Source organism: Pseudopipra pipra, chromosome 2, assembly GCF_036250125.1.
Source record: "Pseudopipra pipra isolate bDixPip1 chromosome 2, bDixPip1.hap1, whole genome shotgun sequence".
NCBI lineage: Eukaryota > Metazoa > Chordata > Aves > Passeriformes > Pipridae > Pseudopipra > Pseudopipra pipra.
This window is the reverse complement of record NC_087550.1, coordinates 47,951,305-47,967,285: the sequence shown is the minus strand read 5'-3', so window position 1 is coordinate 47,967,285 and position 15,981 is coordinate 47,951,305. Positions and strand designations below refer to the sequence as shown.

General features: G+C 48.8%; 1 protein-coding gene across 1 annotated transcript in view; it reads right to left on the bottom strand.

Moving 5' to 3' along the window:
- Positions 1-1,238: 1,238 nt before the first annotated feature.
- Positions 1,239-15,981, bottom strand: part of GSX1 (GS homeobox 1) — a 29,950-nt gene continuing 15,207 nt past the window's right edge. The window contains exons 2-3 of the mRNA XM_064645427.1: positions 2,656-15,975; positions 1,239-2,233 (exon numbers count right to left, since the gene is read on the bottom strand). Coding sequence (XP_064501497.1) covers positions 1,878-2,233; positions 2,656-3,043 — 744 coding nt within the window. The 5' untranslated portion in view covers positions 3,044-15,975 and the 3' untranslated portion in view covers positions 1,239-1,877. The remainder of the gene's footprint in view (positions 2,234-2,655; positions 15,976-15,981) is intronic.

Genomic DNA, 15,981 nt, shown 5'->3' with positions numbered 1-15,981 from the left:
CCTTGTGCCTGTCCTGCACTGTCATGTCTATGGTTCCCCTCCACCTCCCATTTTCCTGGGTGTCCACAGAGGTTCACAGTGTGCCATGGGCTGCAAGGTCATGGTCTCTGCTCCCCCATGGGATGGAGATATAGGAGCCTGTAGATCTCCTGGACCCACAGCTATACAAAGAGCTTCAGGGACCTGGGAAGACCGAAAGACAACACATTTGTTTTATGGACAGGAGTTGAGGCTGTCCCAGCAGTGGCAATGTCACCTGCTGTACCTTCATCCTTGCTGCCCAGGGATCCCAAGCGCACAGTTTCCCACAGCAAGTTCAGCCCGTGTGCGGAGCTTTGTTGACCTTCTCCACGGGAATTTCCCATCTCCCTTCCTGACTCTTCCCGGTGGCCTCCGTTGTTTCGGACATGCTCCGGAATGAGTCCCGTCCCGGCGGGGACCGATGGTAGCCCAGAGACCCAAGCACATTCCTTGGACCTGAAACCCGCCGGGTCAGGTGGTGCAGCTTCCCGCACAAAGGGCCATTCCCTGCACAAATGGAGCGGCGGCGGGAGCGCCGGACCCTGAGAGTGCCGCATTCGCGGGAGTTTGATGCCGGTCCGGCCCTGCCGCCGCGTGTGGCACCCCCGGGTCTGCGGGACCTGCCGGCTGCTTCCGGCAGGTCTCTCCGAGGGCCACCGGGATGAGGCACCGCGCTTAAAAACGGCAAAGTGGTGCCGGGAGGATGCGGCGGCCGAGCGGGGCTGCCGGAGCCCGGTGGTCGTGAGGGAGCCCTAGTACGGCCGGCCTCGGCCTTAGCCCCGACGGGTTAGCGAAAGGCCGGGGCGGTCCTTCGCCGCTGATGGCAGCGGGCACATGGAGAGAGGAGCCGAGCCCTCCATCAGCCAGGTGTTTGTATTCACGTGCAGCCGTACGTATCTATGGGTACACATCGTGCATCTCTCCCCGGCAGACTTGCTACCGGGGTGGGAAGGAAATATGTTCAGCCCAGTCTCTCCCCAGCCCGACCTTTAGCTTCGCGGGAAAGACCGAAAAAGCTCCCGGGACAGGGGGCAAGGGTCCCCCGCACCCCGTACCTTCAACTCGACCCGGGGAAAGGAAGAGTCCCCGCCATCTGCGCTCGCCGGGGCGGGAGGGTCCCGGTGCCGGGCTACGGCGGGGTGAGTTGGAGACCGACGGTGCTCCCAGCGCACGATCGCAAACACCGAGGGGCTGCTTTCTACGCGAAGGGAAGGACATAAACCACCAACGAGCTTTTATTGTTATCATAATCATTATTATCATCGCCATCATCTGCACATAAATAAATAAATAAATATCTCCCAGGGGGAGGGAGTGGGACGGAACGGTACAACCACAGCTGTGTGCCCGGCAGCGACTAAGTCGAAACAAAACCGAGAGCAATTTTTGAAAGAAAAAAAAAAGGGGAAAAGGAAAATATAATAATCCAAGCAGCCTTCGACCCTCCCCATCCGCCTGCTTTCAGGCACCGCCGAGTTACCGGAGAAAGCTCAGGACAGGCAACACTCCAGGCGGACGCACCTCCCGGCACCGCGCAGCATCCGCGCCCGTCTCGGTGCGCGGGGAGGTCTGCGAGGACCTTCCCGGGCTTGGGGCTGTGCCTGTGGGGAGACAAGTGAGAGAGCACTACGGGGGGGCGCCTGGGGTCCTAGGGAGCAATTTATTTACAACAGGGTGCCAGGGTACCCGTCCTCGTGGGCCGGGGGTCTAGAAAGACTAGAAAGTCCTTTGTAAATTACACAAATTATACAAAACATTATAAAATCCTTCGGCTGCATTTCAGCACCGGGGCAGGCAGGCCTCCTTCCCCTGCTCTCGCCACAGTTCCTGGGGAGCCGGGGTGGGTGTGCGGGGGGCTAGGGCGTGACTGCGAGACCTCTGTCGTCCTTCCCCGAGGAGGACGGAGACATGCGCAAGTCCTCGTCGTCTTCCGAGCATTTGATGGTGGAAAGGGATGAGCATTTGCAGCTGTGGCCGCTCCCCCCGCCCCGGTGTGAGCTACTTTTGCCTTCTTTCTTGTGCTTGACCCGTCGGTTCTGGAACCAGATCTTCACCTGCTTCTCGGAGAGGTTCAGGTAGGTGGCGATCTCGATTCGCCGCAGCCGGGAGAGGTACATGTTCGAGGCGAACTCCCTCTCCAGCTCCAGGAGCTGCGTGCTGGTGAAGGCGGTGCGCATCCGCTTGCTGCTGGGCAGCTGGCTGGACGTGCTGTCTGGGAACGGAGCACAGCGCACGGTCAGGAACTGCCGGACCCGCCGCCGCCCACCCCGCAACGTCGGTCTCCCCCCGGTCCCCGCTGAGCCCTCCTCGCCGCCCGCTCTGGGGGGTCACAACCCTTCCTCGTCCCCAGAAGGCCGGTGACCCGGCAAGCGGCTGCCAGGCTGGAGTCCAAGCTCACGGGGTACCGCGGCCGCCTATCCCCGTTCGCACGGCCTGGATCGGAGGCTCGGCGGGCAGCAGCAGGGCTTCCCCTGCGCATCGTCCGAGGCACCAGCAGAGAGAGGTGCCGGGACTCCCCGTCCAACCTGCTAGTGCTGGGTAGGGACTCTCCTCCCCCGGGATCCCCATCACCTCTCCGGTTCAGTGCTGTCATGCAGGCATGCACCACCCCGCTTCCCACCCCTGCCCCCTTACCCACGGAGATGCAGTGGAACTGACGGGGGTCTGGCAGCGGGTAGGCGCCCTGGTAGAGCGCCGGTGCGTGCCCGACGCTGACGGCGGAGACAGAGTGCTGCTGGCGGGCCAGGGGCGAGTGGCAGTACTGGGAGCCGAAGGGGGGGAAGGAGGCCTTGATGAGGGGGATGGCAGGCGGCGGCGGGTGCAGCTGGGAGGCGGTGACACAGAGCGGACAGACGCAGAGCAGCCCGGCCTTGCGAGCGTGGCAGGCTCCGGCCGGCAGCCCGGGCAGCGGGTGCGAGGGGTGCACGGCGTAGGGGAAGAGCGGCGGCGGCGGGCTGCCCTCCCCCTTCTTCTCGCCCGCCTCCCGCAGCACTAGCGAGTCCACTAGGAAGGAGCGCGGCATGGCCCCACGCAGCGCCCGCGCAGCCCCCGCGCGGCGCCGCTGGCCAGCCTGAGTGGTGCTGAACGGGGCCCGCCGCCCGCTTTAAATAGCGCCCGCGCCATGTGATGGCGGCGCCGGGCGCTCAATGGGCTTTCTGTGGCTCTTCTCTTGGCATTCACGCCGCACGCTCCCTCATTATTTCCCTTGTTAACTAAATGAACTGCATAATGTACTCTATTCTTGTCGACCCCACCCACGCCGTAGCAGGCGGCCTCTCCCCTCCTCTCCCTTTGGCGGGGTTATTTTCTCATTCTCTCGCGATTTAATATTCTTTTCTTTCTCTTTATCGCTCTCCTTCGCTTTCAGCCCAGCTTTCAGCCCGCTCCCCCCTGTTTATTTTGCCGGCTGCAGCCGCGGTCTCCGCCGGCGCCAGCTTCCCCTGCCAGGCCCCCGGCGCCTTTCCCACCTGTGGCACCAGGTCGGCCCCCCAGCCTCGACGGCCTTTCTCTCTCCTCTCGCCTCCGGGATGCTTCGTCCCCACTACCGCGCCTGCCGCCGTCCCTAACCCCGCGTCTTTGTTCACAGCCCGGTGCCAGGACCTGCCGCTTATCGCTGTCGCCGCCGTCGGGCGAAACCTCTGGCCGCAGAGATGTGCCCGCCGTTGCTCCATCGGCAGGGACATCCGCCAGGCCCCTGTGTGGGCGTAGGCGCCCGGGCACAGATAACGGGTATGGAGCGCCACAAGCATCGCGGCTGCACTGGTGCGGGTATAGAAAACCCGACACACAGACACCGCTCCGTGTCGGCGGCACCCGCGGCGGGCGCTTCAGCAGAGGGAGAAGAGGCGCTCGGCGCATTCCGCATTCTTTATACCTGGTCCCTCTGCTCGGTCTTAGCACCTGCCACCGATAACACCTGCCATCGCACCATCGCTCTCCACGTGCGGCGGCCCCGGTCCCGGCCGCCACCAAACCGATCAGGCTCGGCCCCGCATCGCCGCGCACAAGTGCGCCGGGGAGCCCCTGGGGCCATGGGGACCGACAGGGAAACGGCTCATTTCTCCCGAACGATGGGATTTAACTTAAACACTGCTGCGGTGCCTGAATGTTTTAGCACAGGGATCTGCAAAGCTCACGGCAGCCTCCAAAGCGAGTGCGCGTCCGTCAGAGCTAACGCGCACCGGCGCTGCTCCGCGCAGCGGCTCCCGGCGTCGCACTCTGTGGAGCTTGTTGATTTAGTAGGAGAATAAAGAATGCTAACAAATAAGAAAAAAATTATCGCAATATCTCCCCCGATTTTCCCAATTTTAATATACGGGGAGTAAAAAGACAAACGCATCCATCGACTCCTGTCAAAACGTGGAGAGATTACTCCCTGCAGTAATCTCCCCGCCTCGAAACTAAATGGACTTTTATTAAAGGGGGTGAAAAAAGAGGGAAAAGAAGTAAAAGCCTTGAAAGCAGTGTACTCCAGTGTCTCCGGCTGTGCAGAGGTTGTTGTGTCTGTGTTCACATTCCTCACTGAAATCCACGGAAGTTTTGCCGAGATACTGTTGATGCCCGAGCCTAGAAATATATTGATGTGCAAAAATGAAAGACGAAAATTACAGAGCGAACAAAAACGAATATTACTAAACATTCAGTCTCGCAACGATATAGAAAGGATTCCCAAGTGCCCTTCCCCTGAAAGCGTTAACAGGGTTTGGATTTTTTTGTTTGTTTGTTTGTTTTATTTTTAAGGGAAAGGTATTTTAAAACATTTTCCGCTGGAGCTGGCGCCCGGTAAGGGGCATCTCTCCCCGCTGAGAAGTGTCTCGCCACCGGGGGGTGGTGGATTCAGGCTTATGCTGAGGGATTCCCGCTGCCCGGGGGCTGAACCCCGGGGCTCCGAGCCGCAGGGAGGCAAAGGGTTAACAGCTTCTGAATGCACACCAAGCCCAAAGCTACTGGGAAAGAATATCCAAAAAAATAACCAGTTTTTTTTCCAGCCGCTGGACCTTATTGAATGTCATTGAAGAAAGTTTTGAATGCCAGATAAAGAGAGGCGAATTAAAGTGTGTGACAGCAGAGGATAAGCAAACACAAAGAGAACTCTGTCACACTTTGGGCAAAATCCGTGGGCTTTTTACCAAGCCTCTTCGCTATGATTGAATTAAGTAATAGGAAAACATTTTCTTTCAGTTTAGAGCCATTAGACAAAAACTTCAAAGCGAATAACACTTTTTAATGTGCAGCCCAACAATGGAATCTGTTTTGTGCTGAAATGTTTAAATGGTTTGTTGTGCAACTGCGGGCTGAAATAACCTAGACTGCAGCAAAATAGCATCCTTCAGGCCGTTTTATAAGCGTTTGAAACTAGCACAGATCTTTAATCCCAGCGCTTCAAACTAGACCCCCTCCCTGGTTTTTTGCGTCTCCCCACCATTTTGGGGGTTATTTTGTGGGTTTTTTTGGTTTTTTGTTTTTTTGTTTTTTTTTTTTTTGATAGTGGAAATTCTAACCTATATTTGCTGTCTCGAAGCGATCGCCGCTAAACGAAAACGGCTCCGAGAGCGGGGTAAAGAGCTCCGCCGGCGGGGTACGCACAGCAGGCGGCTCGAGGGGCACGGGTGGCGGGGGTCGGGGGGAGCCCCTTCCGGTGCTGCGGGGCGGCCCCCGCCCGGACCTGCCTGTGCTGCGTGAGGCGGGCAGGGCGGCTGCCCCGGCCGTGAGGGGGGTCCTGTCGGGACAGGGGCCCCGGTGGCACCGGGAAGTGCCGTCGTTTGGGCTCCGGAGGGAAAGAAACGCTGGGTGGTAATTGCTACCCCCGCGCCCTGCACTCGCTATCACACCCCCCGGAGAAGAGGATGTGGAGAGGGAGGCATTAGAGTGCGCATCAGCTGGGGGACCCTCAGGGAGCAGGGCGTCAGGGGTCATTGCGGGGGATGAAGGAGAGAGAGGGCAACAGCGTTAGCACTGAGTGAGCCTTGCCTTCCTCCCCGGGGCTGGGTGGCCTATGGCACCGCTGCCTGCGAGACGAGGTGTCAAACTGCGGCTGCCTAAGGGTAGCTGTGTGGACATCGGCTGAAAAGAGCTCCCCCATCATTTTGAGGGACCAGCCGTCACCGCCTTTTATAATGACGGCTTCTCTCTCCGGGACAGTTGCCCTTACTGCCTGGAGGTGGGAAGTGACACACACCATCAATCCCTAAGCAGAGTACGGAGAGATGCATTAATCTGAGAGAGGAGAGGAGGTGAGGATGAAATCTGGCTGGGGTAGGATGGAATCACTATTTCCAAAAGGACCACATCCTTGGTAGCTGAGGAGGACTAATGATTTGCGAATGACTGTAATATTCCCCAGCCTAGTACAAGAAGTGATTTTCTAATGGCAAATACCAAAATGTAAATCGAAGCCAGTTCTGTACCACAAGCCACACACCACGTGATGGATTGTCCCAGGAATATGCCTTTTTACATTGGACAAACACAGACAGGAGCAAGTCTGTGAGATATTTGTGCACCGCTTTAATTAGCTTGACCAAAGAATGATTCTGAGTTACTTGATTAACTAGAAACAGATTTTTTAATTATCACTGCCTCATCAGCAAAATTGATTTCTTTGGCTGCTGTACTTGCTTCATTGGTCTCTTGCTTTATAGTACAGGACTAACTGCATTAGCACATATACAAAATGTTATTTTTGGCTACTTACTGTTATTACTGGCTACTTACTTACAGCCATGTTCTGTACAGAATGAGTGTTTCCCACGGGCTTATCTTGCACAGTGACACAACAGGCCCTGTGTGACCAGCCAGTTCAGCAGTGTTTATTTCCACAGCATCTCAGAGGAGAGGTGGAGAAAGCTCTGTTCTTCTGCTGGGCCAAGGTGAAGTGAAGAGGGCTGGTACCTATTTGGGACCAGCAGGTGATGCTTTGTGGAGTGTTCGTGTCACCCTACGTTTACATGAAACTCAGTGTTTGAAAACTGCAGTGTATATTTTGTGCACTGATTTTGGTCAAATGCTAGAAGCATTTGTCACCCTCAAAGCCAGGGTTCAGGGAAACAGTCAATGAGAAGAATGCAAGTATTAAGTATCTGCAAAGAAGCCAAATCCCAATTTTTTGTCATGAGCTCAGTGATCTACTTAACACTGTCCGTGAGTACCATCAGAGAAGCAGGAATAAAACCCAGTTGGAAGACAGGCCACATCACATCAGACCAGAAGCCCTTCTACAGCCATAACTTCTCTGCAGCAGTGGCTGTGACGGAAATCTAAGGAAGTCTATGGGAAAACAAGAAACACAGAGTGATCCTTCCACAGTTTACTCCTGGCAGCCACTGATATGCAATACGAGGGATTCCAGAAACATAGGCGATGTTTGTGTTTAATTTCAGTTTTTCCAAAATAAAGGCTAAAACACAGGGTTAGAGTTTTTTCCCCCCCATGAAGTTGTCTTATGTTTTCCTTCATCTCTTGTCTTATCTATCAATTCCTTCTAAATTTATAACTTTATAAATTTGGTAGTCTACCAGCAATGGTTTCAAAGGGGGCTTAAAAAAAGATGGAGAGACTATTTATAGGGACAGATAATGATGGGATAAAAGGGAATGGGTTTAAAATTAAAGAGAAGAGACTTAAATTATACATTAGGAATAGATTCAGAGGGTAGTGAGATACTAGAACAGGTTGCACAGAGAAGTTGTGGATGCCCCATCCCTGGAAGTATTCAAAGCCAGGTTGGATGGGGCCCTGAGCAACCTGGTCTAGTGGGTAGCACTCCTGCCCAATGTGGGTGGGGGGGTTGAAAGTAGATGATCTTTAAGGTCCCTTCAAACGTAAAGCAGTCTATGTTTCTGTGATCCAGCCCTGCCACATTTCCATTGTGGTTCATTCAGTTTCATCTAGTTGCCATCATAAGCTATCCAGTCAATAAGTAATCTTGCCAGTAAAGCCTGTGTCACAGGAGGACCAAATCAAAGCTGTTCATCTCCAGGACATTTATTTTTTTTTTCTTTGATCATTTTCCACAGCCTATCTACCCTACCTAGGGTACAGATTTGCCATTTGAATCTTCTTCAGTCCCATTGCTTGCTAACAGGGTTGGTCTACAAGGGAATCCTGTACTCATCTTCTAAGAAGACATTATCCTGTTCTGTTTGTCTTCCTTGATTTGAACCTTTCACTGAGGAGGAGGTCTCAAAGAAGTAGTTGTACAGAAATGGTGGAAAAGTAACAGGAAAAGTAGGAATATGTAAAATCAAGCAATTTAAAATAACCTTTTGCTTTTAGAGAGACCACATTTCAAATTGGTGGAAACCTTTCAAGACAAAAGTACATACAGGATGGAAAAGAACTTGAGAGTAATGAAGACAAGGAATTGCAAAAAAGGAACCGGATATTAGTTCCGCAGACATGATTAAATTATGAAATTAGAGATAAAATCCTTCAACCTCAGAATCCCCCCTATTTCCCAGCTTTTTTTTTACTACCTTCTTCCCCTTTATCCAAATTTCTCACCTTTAGGTATTCTGAGTCCTCTACAAACTGAAAGTTATTGAGGTTGTCAGTCTGCTCTTTGAGAACATCCAAGGGGAAATTCTGTCATCATGTATGGTAAGAAACCATATCATATCTGTTATTTATATGAAGCACTTGAACACTTCTCTGTAGCTGACGTACTTCTTTTCAAGTTTTAATCACATTCATGTGGCAAGTACTCAACAAACTGTATTGATCTGTAGCATGTGTACTTGAGCTTATGGGTACACTGGCTTCAGTGCTGGCTTCTTGTCCCCTTCCTGGAAAATCTGGAGGATTTTGCAGTGGTTGTGGTTATTGCTGAATGAGACAGCTGGTTAGTGCATTCTGTGATGTAAGAGAAACAAATAAATGTTTATTAGATTCACTGTTAAAGATCTTTCTTCAACTTCTAAATGAAGTTGTACAGGAAGCTGACAGGAAAAAGCATTTTTCCCGTCATTTAAAAAAGAATACCAGAGAGTGGAAGATGCTGAGCCAATAAACTCACTCAAAAACAAACTCCCAGATGGAGTTCTCCAACACACAGAAGACATTTCCCAGATTCTTTTGCAATGCTGCTATACAGCCACATGCAGAAACATACCATGAGTGTTGCCAAAAGAGGAATATGGCAAATGTGGCAGGGTGTTTTCCTGGTAGGTTGCACACGGTGAGTGGCAAGGGTTCTGAGAAAAGAGGGAGGCTGGCTTACCTGCCCCAGGGTTTCCTGGCCACTGCTGGTGGCATAGTGACAGAGCCTGAAAGTTCCAGATCAGAACTGTGTAGCTCAGTTCCTTCTTTTGTGTTGACAAATATGTGTTCTTCAAGTGTTTATCACACATAAATGTCAAATGATTATTTTAAGTGTTTATTCAGCTTGTGTAAAGCAGACCTTACCAAGGCATATTAATTCCTTTAACTTGCCAGTCCTGACAGTAGACTGAGAAAAGGAACACTTTGAACTGAGAAAATAATTTCTTCTTTTAATTACATTTTGAAGACTTAAAAAACCCTTTTGAACACAGTAGAGTATCCAGAACATATTAGGTCACATGTGTTTGTGTCTGCATATTTGGACATGAACCAGTATATTATATTATTAAATATATCAATTGACACATCAAATGTATAGGATGAGAGAGTACACCCATGCACAACCATAATGTGGCAATTTTATAGAAATATTTTCCTGGAAGCTGAATGCATGGAAATCTTCCAGAACATTTTCTAGAGAAACGAAACAACCATTGGTTAACAAAAACAGCATCAGGGATATTAAGTCAGTACCTGGCAAATATATGTGATGGCACTGCAGTTTTTATGTATTTCAAATGCAAGTAAAGCCTGTGAACCTCTTTCTTCTGCTTCTTTGTTTTTGTAAGTATGATGACCCAACACATACTAAGTTTGGATTTGTAGTTGTTATAGTCTGTCCTGGATTAGTAGCAGACCTGGGAATTTTCCTACTCAAAACACAAACATCACAAATCGGAATTCATGCACTTTTGCTGTTGGATCTTCATCTTCCACATTTGGAGAGTAGCGTCCTGTGACTGTCCTGTGGCTCTCCTGTGTCCTGTGGCCCTGTGTACCTGGTGTGTAGAATCACAGTTGAGTTACTGCTGGGGATGCACATGAGCAAAGAGGCTCAAGGCACCTCTTGGAAGAGTTCACTTCTTGGCTTTAGCCTAGTGCCCCAGTCCTTCCCATCATGGGCTAAGGTGGTTCCCTCCATTATGTTTCAGCAATACTGTCCATCACATGATCCCAAGCAGAGCTGTCTTATGTTTTGGGAAGATAGCCCAAAGCCATGTGCTTTGATATGGAAAAGATTATCCCAAAATACGAGCCTTATGCCAGAAAAGTTTAATAGGAAGGCAGTATACTCCAAATACAAGTTGGGTACCATGGACTTCTGGAATCCCAAAGAACTTGTCAGAGCCTTGAACTTCAATTCTTGCAGTTTGTGTGAAATAGTTGCCTATGAAAGGATAAATTTATGGCCATATAAATGCTTATTGGCAGCCTTTCAAAATACTCTTTAACCCCTGTAAGAAACTAAATAATCTTAGTCAAACTTTATTCCTCATGCAGTTCTACTGTGGATATATAAACTCTTCTCAGTACATCACCTTCCACTTTACTTAGTACAGACATATAGGGAACGCGCTGTTTTAAGAGGAGGGAGTCTAAATAAGAACTGGTCATTGTTGGCCGCCTTTGTAGTCAGTGCACCTGCGCAGAGGAATTTATTTGACTTATCTCAGAAATCCTTAAATTTTCAAAAAAAATCCCACCAGAAATGCCTACCTGGTGCTATGAAGTATCCCAAAATGCCTAACCCAAATGCATGTGCCCAGCTGAAGTCTACTTGTACTCTCGCTGTGCTGTTCTGCCTCAGCTGTTGCCTTTTCTCATGGATGGAAGCTGCAACTCTTCGGAGCATGGACTCTTCAGAAGCCATGGGGTTGCCTAGTGTGGGCTGCGTGGAACCCCTCTACTCCCACTTTGACTTTTACACATGAATCATTGCTTTTTTGACACCTCTTTCAGCTTGTATAGGTGAGGTCAGAGCCTTTTAATTCTACTCCTGTCCCAGAGTATGGAAACTAGTTAGAACCCTGTGTGGGTTTGGTCTCCCTGTCCTGGGATACCAAACCGATCCATTAGATTTTAGCCATTTCTCTTTGCTCTGTATTTTCTAACTTTTCCCTCTAGTTTTTCAGTTTCACTCCTTCTTTGCATGCTTTCCCTACTTTTCCTTCTCTTCCTCAGAGTGTTTGTCATTTTCTCCATCACCATGTTCCCTCACTGTATCTCTTTTCTTCTCTTCAGTCAGATCACTATCTCAGTAAATGGAACAAATCTAATCACTTTTTATCCAGAAGTGTGAGAGAAAAGGTTTGAGTTGGAAGTCTTCCAATTATTGCCTCCAAAAGATAAAACTTGGAGGGTTGATAATGTCTTCTCCAAATTTTTCACATTATCCCGATGAAGGGTTAGAAAAAAAAAAAAAAGAGCATACCACAAAAGTATTTTGCCTGCTGCAGATTAGGAGATTCTACTGTCTTGGTCACAGGCCCATAAAAAGAAATGATAAGTTAATACTACCATAAGGAGCAGGCTGGCAGAAAAGCAATGTTGTAATCTGGAAAGATGAGGAGATAAATTTCAGAAATTTCTGCAGATGTCAGGAGACTAATTGTGCCCAGAGGTGAACGAATACTTAAGCTCAGTCTTCAGCATAGAATGAAAAAGCTCAGCAATTGCACAAACTGTCCCTTCTTCTTCAGAGATTTTAACCAAACTTCCACTTATTCTCTTTTTCATGACCAAGCTTAGATCAGATATTGAAATACTTTCCTTCATGGTTAAAAACAACTGGAAAGGGACTGAAAGAGGGGAAGGTATCAAAATTCCAAATCCAGGGTGGCTTTTTGTGTGTTCATTAGTATACTTAATGTACACACAACAGTGCCTAGGACATCCTCTTTGCTAAGTAATATACTGGTCAAGTTGCTCAAGTAAAAGATGGAGACTCTCTGCAAGAGGAACATCATTATTACAGCAGTGTTTGAAGGGTAAAACTATGACCAATACATGTTCTCCAGTTGTTTGGTCATTAAAATAGCCACAGATTTGGCTTGACCCAACGGAGGAATCAAGGTCACATAAAGGAGCTTAAATATCTGCTCACCAGTACTGGTATGACACAGACATCTCTTCCTCAGCCACTTCTGTGTCTGGTAGCCGGCAGGCAGTGCAGAGCCCTCTCTGCAGCCTTTCTGCCATCCACAAAGACTCTTCAGCACTGACAAAGGCAGAGCAAGAAAAAACAGAACTAGCCTTCATACTTGCATTTTCAGTTTTATTCCCTTTGACAGACGAGCTGTCCTACACCAAGAAAAAACAGACTGAAATGTGCCTGCCATGGGTTTCCACCTCACTTGTCTTGTGGACACTATCTGCCTTTCATGCCATCAAATCCCTTGGTTTCCTCATATCAGGAGAGTTTTTCCTCCCTTCAGAAGGGATAGCAGTTTTTTATCACCAGTGGTCTCAAAACTACATCTTCCTTTTGGAGCTGAGGCAGTGAAGGTAAGCTCCTGAGCCCAATTTGCTTTGCTGTTCCAGGCAGGATTCTGCAGCACCTCAGTAGGAAGCACCTTACTCTTACGGAAGGGCAGCAGTACTTTGGAGGACACAGTGATGAACCTTGATATTGCTGGGCTTTCCTCTTTGATATTGCAGTCATTTTGGTACTTGTAGCTCACAAGTCCTGGCCTTATTGTCATCCTCTTCATGAAGCAATTTGCCCAGGGTATTTGCCTGGGCTGATCTGTTTTTAGGTACCACATTTTTCACCACCTGGTCCATCCATGTTTTGGTCAGAATGCTGTCTTTGGCTTAGGGAAGCTTGGCTTGTCTCACCAGAGAGAAAAAACAAATCATTTGCAGCACTGAGTGCTTCCACGGAGAAAAAGCCATATAACAGCTCTCCCTTATTTTAGACATTTTGGGAGAGTTATTTTTAGATTTGATTACTAAATCAACTTTGTATAAATTACTAAATCAATTGTGTGCATTTTGTTTGCACACACCTTTTGACTTTACTATGGTACTTAATGTGAAAACTTACACATATACATGCACATATACAGAGGCAGACACTGAGCGCAAATATGTGTCTCTCCCAAGGCAGCAGAAGTGCAGGACTTACTTCTTACAGACTTTGTGGCTTAGGCTCTGCCCCTCAGGTTGTCAGGATTAGAAAGAACCTGCAGGTGAATCCAGCTGCAACTGCAGGCTGTTACTGTCCCCCTGGCCTGGAGGAGTGGCCTCCTGAGGTTCTGGACCAATTGTCCCTGCCCTATGGCCACTACACGTGCTCCCGCACAGCCTGGGGTTGCTGGATTAGACAGTTTTACAAACTCATCAAAGTTGTATTTTAAAAGGAAGAGGAAGTATCTGACAGGTTTACCCCATCTTATTTAAGCAATAGATTCAACAGAGCATATATATGTTTCTTAGAGGAATTTAAAAAGGGTTAGGAAGGAAGTGGAAAGCGTTATTATAAGGAGGCACAACTGCAGGACTTGTGTTGTTTGTGGCATGCTGTTACATGAGGGTGTGTGTCTGTATGCTGGTTGCTCACTTCCCTGGTATGTTGGGTGACCCAGCAGAAGCACATTTTCGTGTGGGATTTGGACATCCCACTTTTGGAAACATGAGTTTCCTGTGGGGAATGGCCTGTGGGGAGGGCAGTGCACAGCACCGTGGGCCCATCCAGGGGGCTGATCACTGTCAGCACGAAGCAGAGGAGCCCCATCCCACCCAGGGATCCTGGGCAAAGTACCCCTATAGTCAGCCCTGCTCCCATCAGCCACCACCCTGCATGACTAGCCAGGATGCTGTGCCCATAGTTTCTGGAGAGGCTCTCCAAGAGTCCCTGACATACTTTCCTAAGACATCCCCAGAGGGATAAAAGGCTGGGGTCAGAGTAATTTGTTTCTCCACAGCAAGTTTGCAGGAACAAGCAGCATTCAGGGTGCTCCCCAGGCCCGGGGGGTGCAGCCCTCAGCTTCTCCTGCTGACTTTTGCTGCTGCCTTTTCTCACATGGGGGATGTTTGTGTGTGGCTGTGAAAGGGGGTCTCTTGTTTGTGCCACGACCATCACCACATAGCACACAATGACACACAGGCTGCTTGGGGACAGCCTCTGAGGTGACAGTGGCCTTGTGGTGCTGCTGGCTGGGTTTTGGCAGGTCACAGCGCTGGCCATAACCAGGAGTCCTCGAGCTTGGTGTCCATGGTGGTAACAGCTCCACAACTTCTGTGTTGTTGCATATTTCAGGAAGGCTTCTCTGCCTCTTCCTAGAGTAATACGATTTAGATCAGTGCTGAAATCTTGCTTCGAAGGAAGGAGACCTTCTGAGAGAATTACTGTATTGGTTGCATGAGATAGGGAAAAAGAGCACGAGAGCATGCGTGTGTTGTGCTCGTCTATTCAGGACTGTTCCAAGCTTGTCTGTAGGTGAGTTGCTCCTCTGAGACAGATGTTTGCAATCTAAATTAGGTCTAAATCTAAAATACTTTGCAGACATGACAGCAACTCCCATGTAAAACCTGCCCAGAAGTAGGCTGAATATCCAGTGAAGGCTGCTAATACAGAATCAAAATCATGACAAATGTTTTCCACTCTCTGAAAAGCAAAGTCAAAGAAATACAAAAGATGCCAGTATAACTAAACACAAGAAAAAAACCCCCAAACTAAAACCACACATACAAAGGTGCAAGTGTGAGTCTGAAAATCACTGTTGTGGCTTCCACAAAGCCTATAAGTATGCAAAATGTAATTCAGCTGCTTGTTAGCTCAGGTTATTTTTCAGGAATCAATTCAACACTGAGAGCTCAGAATGAGCTCTTCTGAGACCAGCTCATTCTGCAGACTCCCAATCACTTCAGAAGCTGCTGTCAGTGGGCTCTTTGCCTGGGAAGCATTGCAGGTCCTGTCCCATCTCTGTCACAGACTGGAAATTTTGTTTGAGGTTTTAAGAATATTACCTTGTTTTCTGTGTTTCTTCTACATTTGAATTGTATTTCTCCTGTTTATATGAGCTTGTTCAACCCAGGCTATGTGGGAAAAGCAGTGTAAGTTCAACACCCCTTGCACATGTCCCTTTGGCGGCCCCTTCAGTTATGCTTGCAAGTGAGAAATAGCAAAGGTTACCACTACTGCAGTTTTCTTAAGAGGAGGGGAAGGCAGCCAAGATAAGAGTGTGCACAATGTAAGAGCACTCCCACCTCCAGTTTCAACAAATATTATTTTTACTATTTAAAATTTTATGGTAAAAATGAGGTAATAATTAGGAGAAGTTCTCCCTTGGCCATGGAAAAATGTCACTAACAGAGTCTCACAGAATAGCTCAGGAGAGAGAGGCACATGTTTCATTGGAGTTAAAAATTAACAAAGGACATCAAACAAAAAAATAACCCATTCATTTGATATTTTTTTAAAATTGTAAGTTTGGAAAAAAAATATGTTGCCACTAATGATGCATACCCCATTTGGTTTTTATTTCTCAGACTAGCATATCATACTTATTCTGTCACTGCTCCAATCTGCTGCTTAACATCAGCCTCTGGGCAGTTGGGCAAAGTGTATGGCTGCTGGCATTTGTCCACCTCTCAGCCTGGAGGACAAGTGCTGAGAGACTGTGGGTCCTTACAAGGGGAAAACTACTACATCTATGTTTCTTTGCCTCAAATTAAACTTTATTTCTTAAATATTATCACATCTTCGGGTTTCTGGTCAAATGTGCTTTGAAGTCAGTGGAAGAAATGCCACTGCTCACAATGGCTTTTGAACACCTACCACCTTGCAATGCTTTTCCATGGGTTTGTAGTTGTCCCCTCTTCAATGGATTTGTTTTGTGCTATTCTTCACACCTCCCC